General features: G+C 38.7%; 1 protein-coding gene across 1 annotated transcript; it reads left to right on the top strand.

Annotated features, from left to right (window-relative positions):
• The first annotated feature begins 4,323 nt into the window (after positions 1-4,323).
• On the top strand, positions 4,324-5,313 carry LOC103732057 (olfactory receptor 51G2-like). The gene has a single exon (XM_008830579.1). The coding sequence runs from the start codon at positions 4,328-4,330 to the stop codon at positions 5,288-5,290; it is 963 nt and encodes a 320-aa protein (XP_008828801.1). The 5' UTR covers positions 4,324-4,327; the 3' UTR covers positions 5,291-5,313.
• The last annotated feature ends 7,341 nt before the right edge of the window (positions 5,314-12,654 follow it).

Raw genomic sequence — 12,654 nt, 5'->3', positions numbered from 1 at the left:
GAATGCTCTTCCACAGCAAGAAGAACTTTTCCACAATGTATGTGAGATCTGGTAAAAATATAAATGGGGGCAAAATGAAAACACAGTGGGAGGTTGAGAGGTAAAAGAGAAGAGGGCAGACATCAGAAGAGTGGAGAGAAGGACTGAGAGCCTGGCTTAGGATAGAAAAGGTTCTCAGGTCCGTTTAACATAATTTCCACTAGAGCATCTTTTTGTGAGTACTCATGCTTGTAGGATCCAGTTTAGACCTGAAATTTTTCAGGCAAAGAGGTTTACTTAAGATGTCTTAGAATTTCATTTACAATGGTATCTGTGCAAGGAATTGTTTACATGAGGTAAAGGTTTACTTTCAGACATAACACAGAAGGAAATTCAAAATGAGGTCAGAATGTTACCAGATAACCACAAAGTTCTTCTTCAGATCCCCAAATCAGTAATTTTAAAATAATATTTTACATTTTAGGGGCTGTTAAATTTTATTGTGTTTTGTGCATTACATAAAATAGATCTTAATCAAATTTAGACTCCCTCCCTGTCCCTCATACATGCCCCCATCACATTCCATGTATGTTAAATCCTATCCAGTCAAGCAATTTTATTAGGCATTCAAATTTATGAAACAACCCTAGACTCTAATCTCTTTTTTATTTTATTTTTAAAATACTTTGTTATTTTTATTTTCATGTGTATGAGTATCTTGTCTGTATGTGTTTAAGTGTACACATGTTTTGCAATGCCTGCAGAAGTGAGAAGAGAATGCCAGAGCCCCTGGAACAGGAGTTACTAGCTGACAGATGGCTGCTGGGAACTGAACTTGCATCTTCTGCAAGAACAGCCAGTGCTCTTAACCACTGAGACATATCCTCAGATGCTTTTTTTTTTTTCTAAAAAAATGCTGCAAGCCACGATATGCCCATGTGGATGAGCTTGAAAATTCAGGGTCAGGAGCAATAGAAGTAGGACAGTTCAAATCGAGCAAAATTACAGTATGAAGTGATGTTCAATAACAAGAGGGCCAGTCAATAGTAAGTGTTGTATTAATGCGGGACATTTGGAATGCTAACTGTGACTGCTGAGATTCATCGCTTACTGAAACCCCGAGGATCTCATTTGTCTCCTACCATGGAATACTTTTTTCTTTCCAAAACTGACACTGAATTAAATTCAGAATGCATTATGTAGTTCAATAAAGCATCAGAGGAATTTTATGGTAGCTAAAAAGATTAATAGGGAATTCATGTTAATATGTTGCACCTTTACTTGATGATACTGAGGTAAAATTGATGTTTTCACCCAACAGTGAAGCCTTTCCTTCATTTTGTGATGTTCATGCTGTCTGTGCTGTGTTGACACTGCAGTTAACCTGCTTCTTCAACAGTCCTGCTGCTCACCAGCCGACTAACTGTTGTTTTTGATTTTGCTCTCAGTTATCATCATGATTATTTTGTTCTATGTGGATGAGGACACATTTTAAGTGTAAGAGATCCTTTCTCTGTTCCACTCTCTTTTAGTGCATGTGGACAAAGAATTGGTAAATGCTTTGGGTGACTGAGACTCTAATTTCCCAGATCTGATCGTTATGCAGTACGTTAATTCCTAGCCCAATTCTGACAAATTTGACAAATTTTTCTTCAGTTGACAAAGGAAGCAAATATGAAACAGAAAATGTTTTTGTCTATAATCAAAAAGAGAGCAAACATTGTAACCTGCGACCTGGATTGATGTGCTGCACAGCAGAGAAATACAGAATTAATTTGGAGACAGCAGGGAGCAGTCTCCTTAAAACCTTGAAGAAAAGCCATGGACGCAAATAAGCTTGACTCACGTGGCATCCAGACTGATCTTCGGGACTTTATGTTTCAGGCTTTCCTTTTCCTTCTTCTTGGCGGTGGAAGAAAACGGTTAAGAAATTAATGGAAGGGTCTGAGATGACTAAGCATCGAGGTAAAGAAGAGGAAGAAACCCTTTTTCTGATCACGGACACCAGACTGGGATCAGCAAAGAGGAGAAATGAGAATTGGAGACGTAGGTGCTGACAGCATAATGAACTCTTAGGGCAGTTGGAGGGAGATCTGAGGAGAAAGGTGACAGACACGGCAGGCAGACTGTGGACAAGAGCAGCTATCCAAGTACCACTTTGGAAAAAAATAGAGAATATGCAAACTTGATATGAGAAATCATAAGATTGAATTTACTTGTTTGGATTCTTTTTTTCAGGTCTTTATTTTCCTAAAACCATAGCCCTTGCTCCAGGAAATAACCTTCTACCCACGTTTACGTAAGCAACCCTGACTTAATTCACTGGGTCACACAAAACAAGACAGAAGACTAGGAGGGGCATTCTGGGAAGAAGAAAGGCTTTAGCAGAAGGAGAATGGATGGAAAGAGGGTATTAGGGGTGAAAATGTCAAAAATTTACTTTATTCGTGCATGAAACAGCAAAAGATTAAATTGAATAAAGTATTAATTTCTATTAGGAATCCCCCAAGCAAATATCTGCTGCGTTTAGGGATTATCCACATCGGACTTAAAGAGATCGAAGTGAAATGGACGGTTTCAAATGTAAGGTAGCCTTTACAGGACAGGAAGATGGTATTTAATAACTGATAATGTGCTGTGATCCTATTAGTTTTTGCTGAGCTGGGTGATTTCATGTAAAAGACAAAGGGGATTTTGAAAGGAAAATAATATTTTTACTCAATAAGAGAAGAAGCAAAGAAATAAGAAAAAGTTATTTCTCTTTTGGTCTGCATTAATTTGGTATAAATGTAAGATGCTATTTGTTATAACTTTTTTCTTCTTGCTCTTTTTTGTTTGTTTTTCTGCTTTGAACAATGAACCTGCACAGGTCTATCCCTTTAAAGATTTATCCACTATTTAACTCTTTAGGAAAGAATGAGTGTTTTATTCCTTTTGAGACAAGACGCCACTTTGTAGTCTGCAGGGTAGTGTGAACTCACTATGCTGCCCAAGCTTGTCTCTTGTTCAGAGCAATCCTCCTGTCTCAGCTTCTTGAGTGTGATAATTACAGGTGTGAATCACCTCACTCAACTAAACAAGCACCCCCCAAAAGGAGCATTTTTTAAAAGAAGCTTTTTTTAACAGTTTTTGTTTTTACTCATATGAAATGTACTGTGATCACAAGGCTCTTCTCCCCCACTGCCTTCTCTGACCCCCTCTTGGACCTATTGGCCCCCTTCTTTGCATATACTTGCCTTACTGATTTCTCTTCTTGTTCAAATAGTATTTTTATTTATTCTTCTAAAATTCCATATATGTTATATAATGTATCTTGAACACATCCACCTCTCAGTCTCCCAAATCACCCAGGGCCAATTCTACTTCCTTTAAAACCACATATTTTATATCTTATTATAAGACTTTAAAAGTCCTGTATTATTTTAAGTCCATCTTATCTTGGGCTTAGCTCTTGAGTATGACAGGTGAAAAGCAAACATCATAGAGTGAATTATCTGAAAATTGCAGGCTCGTGAAATCAGTTGGATATAACTGAGTAGGAATAAAAGCCATGTTGAATGGCACTTGCTTTGATTCTGCAGAGGTGCCCTCAATGATGTCTTAGAGTGAGCACTGCATGGTGTCTTAGAATAGCACAAGAAAACAGAAAGCTCAGACAGGTGAAGAAACAATAAAAATCACTGTAGGGGTTACCATGAAAGATAGTAAGACTTGTGGTCTAGAATTAGTATGGTGTGGGTGGTGTTATTGAACAAAGATTGTTCATGTTTAGAGGTCGTGTGTGTGTGTGTGTGTGTGTGTGTGTGATTACTTTTTAAATTTTTTGGTTAGCATACAGAATAGTGGGTTTCATCATGGCCTCGTCATATTTTTGTGTTGCTAGACTGTTGTTATTTTTCCTTCTACACCCACTGCCCATCCTCATGCCTCACCCCCCGCCCCCAGGCTGGTTCTCTTTCTTCCTCCACTTAGTCCCAACTTCTGCTAACTAATATGTTATACTACCCTCTCTCTTTCCCTTCAGGCTTAAGATCTCTTCTTTTCCTATCATGATTAGAGGGGATGTTTAACAGGCTTCCATCTGGGAGGCAGAAAAGACAATCTTATCCTGATGGTCAGTCATAAACTCTAAGTTTTACTTAACTGATAGTAACAACAATGAAGTGGAGAAGATGAACAGAAATGTGGAGTGGATTAAGGAGTGATTGCATAAGCACCGAAGTTTTCTATGATTGCTTTTGTTTCATTCACTTATTTTTTTCTTGACACAGAACTTGGGCTAATCATTGCTATCTCACTGAAATAAAATGTGGAACTTGATCTTGGTTATGGTTTAAATGGCAGCCCAATGGCAACCACAAACTCCAGCAGTGTCCTGTCCTCCACATTCTATCTCACAGGTATCCCTGGATATGAGGAATTTCACCACTGGATTTCCATCCCATTCTGCTTCCTCTACATTACTGGGGTAACAGGCAACTGCATGATCCTGCACATTGTACGCACAGACCCCAGGCTCCATGAGCCCATGTATTACTTCCTGGCTATGCTTTCTCTCAATGACATGGCCATGTCTTTGCCCACAATAGTATCTCTTTTCAGGGTGTTGTGGGCCATTTCCAGAGAGATCCAGTTCAATCTTTGTGTCGTCCAGATGTTTCTGATTCACACGTTTTCCTTCACTGAATCATCTGTGCTCTTGGCAATGGCCCTTGACAGGTATGTGGCTATCTGCCACCCACTGCGATATGCTACCATTCTTACCCCAAGACTTATTGCCAAGATCGGAATTGCAGCTCTGCTCAGGAGTTCTATTTTGATAATTCCACTTATGGCACGTCTGGCGTTCTTTCCCTTCTGCCGCTCCCACGTCCTTTCTCACTCCTACTGTCTGCACCAGGACATCATCCGCCTTGCCTGTGCTGACACCAGATTCAATGTCATATATGGGTTAGTCCTGATAACTATGCTATGGGGCATGGACTTTCTGGGCATTTTTGTATCTTATGTTTTTATCCTTCACTCGGTGCTAAGAATTGCATCCCATGAGGGGAGGCTTAAGGCACTTAACACATGTGCATCCCACATCTGTGCTGTACTCATTCTATATGTGCCTATGATCGGGTTATCTCTTGTCCATCGTTTTGCCAAACATTCCTCTCCACTCATCCACATCTTCATGGCTCACATCTATTTAATGGTTCCACCAGTGCTCAATCCAATCATCTACAGTGTAAAAACCAAGCAGATACGCCAAGGAGTCCTGTATCTCCTCTGTCGCCCCAAAATTATCCATTCAATCACAGTGTAGGCAAGCCATCAAGACAATGAGGGAATCAGTCCCTAATAGTATGGACACATGATTAATTTTCTGCTCTAAGTATGATGTGCCCAGAGCTGTGAACAGAAGCCTAGGTACAAAGCAGAAACAGAGGCAACAGAGCATCACAAAGAGGATCTTTGGGCACATGCCCTTGCTCGCTAGCTAGACAGCCTGACTTCACACATGCTTCACATGCAGTGTGCTGGTAGAGGATCTTTGGGCACATGCCCTTGCTCGCTAGCTAGACAGCCTGACTTCACCATGTGATCATTTTCATTAATTCTCTCCAATGTCCATCCTCAGACATTGTTTAAGGTCGCTTATACAAGAACATTTTGAACTCATATTTGTTTGCTTCTTGATCTTAAGTAATGTTTTTCATTAACTTTGTGATACTTTATTGTTCTGCCGTTCATGTGTGCAATAATGATGGTGATGGTGAGATTTTATCTAGATATGATGATGTATTGTGGTCTGGAGCAGATGTTACCAATACTTATGTTCTCAGAATTATTTTCACATATTTACATACACATTCTTCCTTATCAGAGGAGGTTTAATTTCCTTAGGAGTTGAAATAAGCATCTTCTGAATCATCATTTTCTTTCTTTCTATCTATCTATCTATCCATTAATCCATCCATCCATCATCCATCTATCTATCTATCTATCTATCTATCTATCTATCTATCTATCATCTATCTTCTATATTCTATCTCTATCTCTGTCTCTAGCTCCATATCTATATCTATATCATCTATATCTATATCTATATCTATATATTTGTTTTGCTGTTCTGAGGATCAAATCTATAGTTTAGTCCATGGAAGGAAACTGTTCAATCACTGATACACATCCCCACTCAATAACTCTTAATTTTTTAAAAGCTTCATTATATATGTGTATGTGTGTGTCTCTATGTGGGTATATGGTCATAAGTACAGGTGTGTGCCTGGAGAGTCCATGAGAGAATCTCAGATCCCATGGAGCTGGAGTTACCAGTTGTTGTGAGCCTTCCTACACAGATGCTGGGTTTTGAACACTGCTCCTCAACAAGAGCAGTGCACGTTCTTTGCTGCTGAGCCATCTCTTCATCCCAAGCAATTTAACTTTTTTAAAAATACTGAAAAAGTATTTTTTGTTCTTTTTAGAAAATAATTTTATTGATTTCAGAATTTCATGCAATGCATTTCTAACTCCCAGATGGGTCCCAAAGATCATCAAACAATACTAAGTAATGCCATTATACCTGGTTACCCATCAGTACTTGGTGGTAAGAACTTACTGTTGAGGACACTACATACATAACAGTCAAAGAAAAAAACAAGGTGAAATCAAGCTGGTACTGACCTTGGCACTACATCTCTGCTGGCTAGTTTTCATCATACTAGTAATTGTTTTGAGTCTTCTGTTGTGATCATGTGAAACAATATTAGAGTTCATTGACTTAAATATATCTTAATAACAATTCAGAGTAACTACTAATTCAAACATGAGGAATGAAGCAGGCTGCATTACCAATTCTTAGAAGTTCGTGTTAGCAGAAAACAGTATAAGTCATTTAATATTCATCTGGAAGTATTTTCAATGTATAAATATATTGTTTATTACATAAATGAAGTTAATTTAGTCCATTTTCAAAACTAACTGGGTTTTTGTAGTTCATGTGTCTACACTGGCTGAAACAAACAAGGCAAAAAAGAACTTAAGACTTCAGAATGTCTTTTATCCCCTGACAGCTATGTAAGTTTCTATAATAGATAATCCATTTTCATATGTTTTTCTAGCTCTTAAATAAGAATTGTGATAATTACAGCTGTGCTTGTCAATGAGGGATTCAGGATTGCAGCATGTATAGTGATTATGAAATAAAGTAGTGATTGAAACCAGAATGGCTCTTTGGTCTCTGTACTCCTAATACGTGGAGTTGCTATGATTCCACTTTCTATATAATAAAATCTATCTTAATAACTGGAAACCAGAAACCTCTAATTTTACACAGCTGAGGTCTTCCCAGAAAACCTAAGAAATGTTTACTCCCTAACTTTGGTTTGACTGTTGGACTGTGTTTGTTTTTCCTGTTTATTCTTATCGTGAGCCTGCTCACTGTCCTTTTCTTCTACCACGTTCATCTTCACAAAAGAGAATATCAATGAAAACAATGTAAATGTGGTGATTTAAATGAGAACATTTCCCTCTAGATTCATGCATTTGAACACTTGGCCCCAGCTGGTGGCACTGTTTGCGAAGTTTAGGAGGTATCGCCTTGCTGGAGGAAACATGTCACTGGAGGTGGGCTTTGGGAGATCATAGCCTTGTGTCACTCCTAGTTCACACTCTCTGCTTCTGTTTGTCCTCAGAGATGTGAGCTTTTAGCTTCCTGATCCTGATGCCATGCCTCTGTGATGTGATAGAGTCTCATCCTTTCGGAACTATAAGGCAAAATAAACTTTCTTCCATAAGTTGCCTTGGTCTTGGTGTTTTATCACAACAACAGAACACAAAAGACAAATAATACAGCAAGGATATGAATATCAAAATAAAGTGACTTCTATAGCATGATAAATATCTAAAACCTAATTGACCTTAAGAAGAATATTTGTAGAGAATATGAACATCAGTTATTCATTGAGCAAATAATATTTATAGTTACTTTTGAAGTAACGTATTCAGGTGCATTTATTTTTAAATCTATCTTGAGCACGCTGACCGTAGGGAGAATAACAAAATGACAACATACGGAAATTGCATCACAGTAAAATGGTACAAGCTCAAAGGAATGAGAAATGAAAATCTTGAAATACCATTACTTTCAAGCTCTTTATGCCATTGTGATTTTCTTTATGCGTCTTTGGAATTGAATGCTGCTGTCCTAATACATGGTTTGCTGTATCCTGTTCATTTTAGGCTGCATTATCTTCATTAAACTTATTTGCACTTCTTGATAGCCTTACAACACTTTGATGGAGCAAATATTTAATTTGTACTCCATTAGGTCTGAGCACTATGAAACCGTGTCTATGGAGTGTGTTTTGTGGAATAGAAGCAAAGTGCTCTATTCTCAGTCCAGCATTGGGGAACTTACAATGCTACGTGTCAGCCTTAATGTCCAAATTTCTACCCAATAAGATATGTGCCCATCAATGAGACTCACTACAGGGCAAACTTAACAACTTTTCCACTGAGGACTTGATGCCCCAACACCACAACTGTCATATATTTCAACTATTTTTGTTAAGTGGCTTGATCTAAATATTACACTCAGAAGAATTGCCTGAAGATTTTAATAGAATGCAGTTAATTCTAAGAGAAAGATGATTAAGATGACGTATTGAGAAGACAGATGAGTGAAGGTTTGTGGATAGAAAAATTGCCTCATGTGCTTTTATGAGTGTAGATTGTTATTTCTTCATACATTTTAAGAGACCAAGTTAATCAAATAGCTAATTAATTTTTTTGTGAGGTATATCTACAATACTTATTTTGTAGAATAAGCAGTATGTATAAAGATACAGAGTATTTCCAGCACATCTAGGAGACACTGTTTGAATGATGCCTCTCAAAATACTAGTGAAGTCTTAGTAGGAGCTTAATTTTTGTCAAGTGCCAGTTTAAACTCTTCATATATATTAGGCCATATAATCCTTACAACAGAAAGACAAACTAAAATTTTATGCTTATCTTTCTCATTTTAGAATTAGAAAATGTGAAAAATAGTTCAAGTTGCTCTCTTGCCAAATCTTTGTGGTTTTTCTCTAGAAATCCAGAACAATTCTTAACCATAAAAAAGGCTTATTATAATTTTTAATTTAAGAGCTGGGGAGATGGCTCAGCATTTAAGAGTACTGGTTCATCTTTCAGAGGCCTGAGGTTCAGGTCCCAGCACCTGAATGCCTGCTAACAGGCATTCTCCAGTTCCATTGGATTCAATGCCCTCTTCTGGCCTTCATGGGTATCAGGACCTTCATGGGTATCAGGACCTTCATGCCTATCAGGACTCAGGTTTGCTTTGCTCAGCAGGGAAACTTGCTTCAGTGGCAGAGAGAGAGAGTACCAACACTGGGACTTGTGATTTCCTTCACACACACCATTTTTTACAAAGTTCGGAGGATTTTTATACATTACAAGGAACTGGCAGTCACGTGGGGTTAGGCAGTCACATACAAAGATTTATGGTACAAAGAAACAGGACATATGGCCTTTTAGTTGGCACCAGCAGGATGCTTAAACTTTTACTCAAGGTTACCGATGCCCGTCTGGTAATTTATTGGCCACAATGTTTTCTTTCTTGGGGCTTGTATTAGTCACTTTTCTGTTGCTGTGAAAGCTCAGGAGTTAACCTTTAACCTGGTCTAATCTCTTAGCTAATGATAGCTGAGTTATTTGCTCAGGAAAGGGAGATGAGCTAAGGGCTGTTGAGCAAGACCCTTTCCCACAAAGCCTAAGCTTTTAACCTGGCTGCTTTTCTCTTGCTAGTCCTGCAGTGTCCTGCAAGACAGGGATATCAGAGCTGCTGTTTTCAACAACCCTCCTTTTAATAGAGAATGTAGCCTAGGGCATGCCATTCTACTGTCCTACACATGGGCAAGGCCTAATGTATCGAGGTATTTTTGACACAGCTCACCAGTGTTGCCTGGTAGGGCTTCACTGTAGCCTTAGTTGAGAACACACAGTAGGAATACTTCTGTGTATGGCTTCATGTGCAGAGTGTCAAGAAATGCTGCTTGAAATACCTTGATTCAGGTTCAAGACTACTGAATGCTATGGATTGCTGCTTTACTGTGCATATAAAGTGTTTTAAACCTTTGAAAAATTTTGGTTAAATTACAGAGATCTCCTTAACATAAATTACAGAAGACATGAAATCCAGTGGGGGGGTGGTTATGGGAGGGTGTCAATGGGAAAAGGAACCATAAAGATGATTAAGATGTTGTGTATGAGGGGCTGCAAAGATGGCACAGCACTGGTAAGAACACTGGTTGTTCTTGCAGAAGACCCGGGTTCGAATCCCAGCAACCACATGGCAGCTAACCACTCTCCATAACTCCAACCCCAGGGGATCTGACAGCCTCTTTTGACCTCTGTGGGCATTGCACAATATGGGTGAACTTACCTACATGCAGGCAATACATGAATACACATAAAAATAAAAATAACAAATAAAAATAAAAAAATATTTTTAAAAAAGATGTTGTGTATGAAACACACAAAAATTCAATTAGGTAAGTAAAAAGAAATTTATGGAGACCTAAGATTTAAATGTTTTCCTGCCGTCTTCTCTGGCATATAATTTTCAAATTAGAAAATTGATAGATCGCATCATGTTAGAATGCTCAATTTTAAATACTGATGTTTGAGTTGCTGACTTAGTTTTATAAGAAATTACTCAATGAATTTTCGTCTTGGACTAGGGCAGAGCTGCCAGCAGTTTCTGAAACAGCCCTAGACACACTATTGTCATTCCATTTTGCACTGCATGTTTTATAAAAGTGTTCTCATCATTGCCTGTTTTAGTGAAATATCAATCAACTCTGTAAAATGTAGAGGATGCTCTATATCATCCAGTATAAATAAGAATGAATATTTTATTCCTCATGCTGTGGGAGCGTTCTATTTGGAATGTGGGTATAAAGATGAATCAGATTGTTTGGGATGTGCTATATGAAATACACAGAAAATCAATAAAATAAATAATCCCCCCATCTTATTACTATGAAAATTTACATTCATTTATAAGAAATAGTAAAATTGTATGCATATCAAAGAAGTGTTTAAAATATATTTCTTTGTCAATTTTTATCAGTAAACATTTGAATTTGGACCCATTTTATATACTTGTAAAAAAATGGTCATAAGCATTTCTTGGGAGAAACTGATTTGTGAGTAGAAAAAAGTTTCAACCGTGTTCTAACTGATAAGGTGTCATAATTTTAAAGTCTCCCAGACATACCTGACACTCAGATGAGGAACTCCATTTAATTTGTATGTTAGCAAGAGAGTACTTAAATTTTTTAAATGTATTTTATTTATTCATTTTTTTATGTGTATGGGTGCATTGCCCTCATATATGTAAGTGCATTCATGTTGTGCAATTGCTGTGGAAGTCAGAAGAGGGTGTCAGATTCCCCCAGAACTGGAGCTACATTAGGAACTGTTGTTAGCCACCATTTGGGTGCTGGGAACTGAACCCAGGTCCTCTGCAAGAAGAGCCAGGGTTTTAACCAACTGAGCCATCTCTCCCAGCCCTCTTGGCCACTCTTAAAACAATGCTGATACATCTTCATTAGAAGGCTATTTCAAAAAGGCTTCCTAATCCTCACTCCTGGTAGTCACCCCCTTTTGTAATCTGTACCCCTTGGATTGACTAAATCTCACAACTTGCTTCTAGTGAACAGAGCAAGCCGAAGTGAGATGGGGTGGCCCAGCCCTTGTCAAGAGCAGGTTACATCAAACTTGCTTACTTTCATTCTTGCACTACACTTTGATGAGGCAAGCTCTAAATGTTGAGTTGCACCACGAGAGACCCACATGAGAAGCATCTGATGCCCTCAGTCTGGTGGTCCTGGGAAAAGTGAATGCTGCCAATAGTTTGGAAGAAGATCACTTCCTAGGCAAGCCTACAGATGACACCACAGCCAGGTGTGTTGACTACAGCCTTTGTAAGAGATCCTGTAGCAGGACCCAGCTAAGCAATGTGCAGATTCCTCACCCACAGAGTTAGTGGGTGGTATAATAAGGAAATTTGGTCCTTGTCTTGGGTTCCTGCCACAGACCTCCTAAAGCCCTTAGAATCTCCTAATAAAACTCTCTCCCTCCCTTCCTTTTCTCCCTCCTGCTGCATAAAACTCAGAGCTTTGAGCATGTCAGAAAAGCTGTGATGGTAATGTTATCAACTTGACACAATCCAGAATCGCCTTGGAGATCATGCCTTCCCTGAATTATCTTGATTGCTAACTGGGGTAGGAAGGGGCTGCACCATTTCCTGGCTGGGTCCTGGACAGTATAAATGAAGAAAAGGAGCTGAGGGGCAGCGAGTGTTCTTTGCGCTCTGCTTCTTTCACACAGATGCAAGCTGACTAGCTGCCTCAAGCTCCTGATGCTGTGACTGAAGACCCGCCCCCGCACCCCAGTGATAGACTCTAACCTTGAGCTTTGAGCTTAAATAAACCCTTACCCCCTCTTAAATTGCTTTTGTTGGAGTAGTTTATCTCAGAAACAGAAAAGGAACAGAAGCATTCTACCATTGAGCTATATCCCTAGCTCCTAAGGAATAGGAGTGTTTCCTGTTATTTATAATGAGCTTTCTTTTTAACTTTGTGTGTGTGTGTGTGTGTGTGTGTGTGTGTGTGTGTG

Source organism: Nannospalax galili, unplaced genomic scaffold (assembly GCF_000622305.1).
Source record: "Nannospalax galili isolate Female #2095 unplaced genomic scaffold, S.galili_v1.0 scaffold635, whole genome shotgun sequence".
In the NCBI taxonomy this organism is placed as follows: Eukaryota; Metazoa; Chordata; class Mammalia; order Rodentia; family Spalacidae; genus Nannospalax; species Nannospalax galili.
The sequence above is the reverse complement of the archived record's forward strand: the minus strand, read 5'-3'. Positions and strand labels throughout refer to the sequence as shown.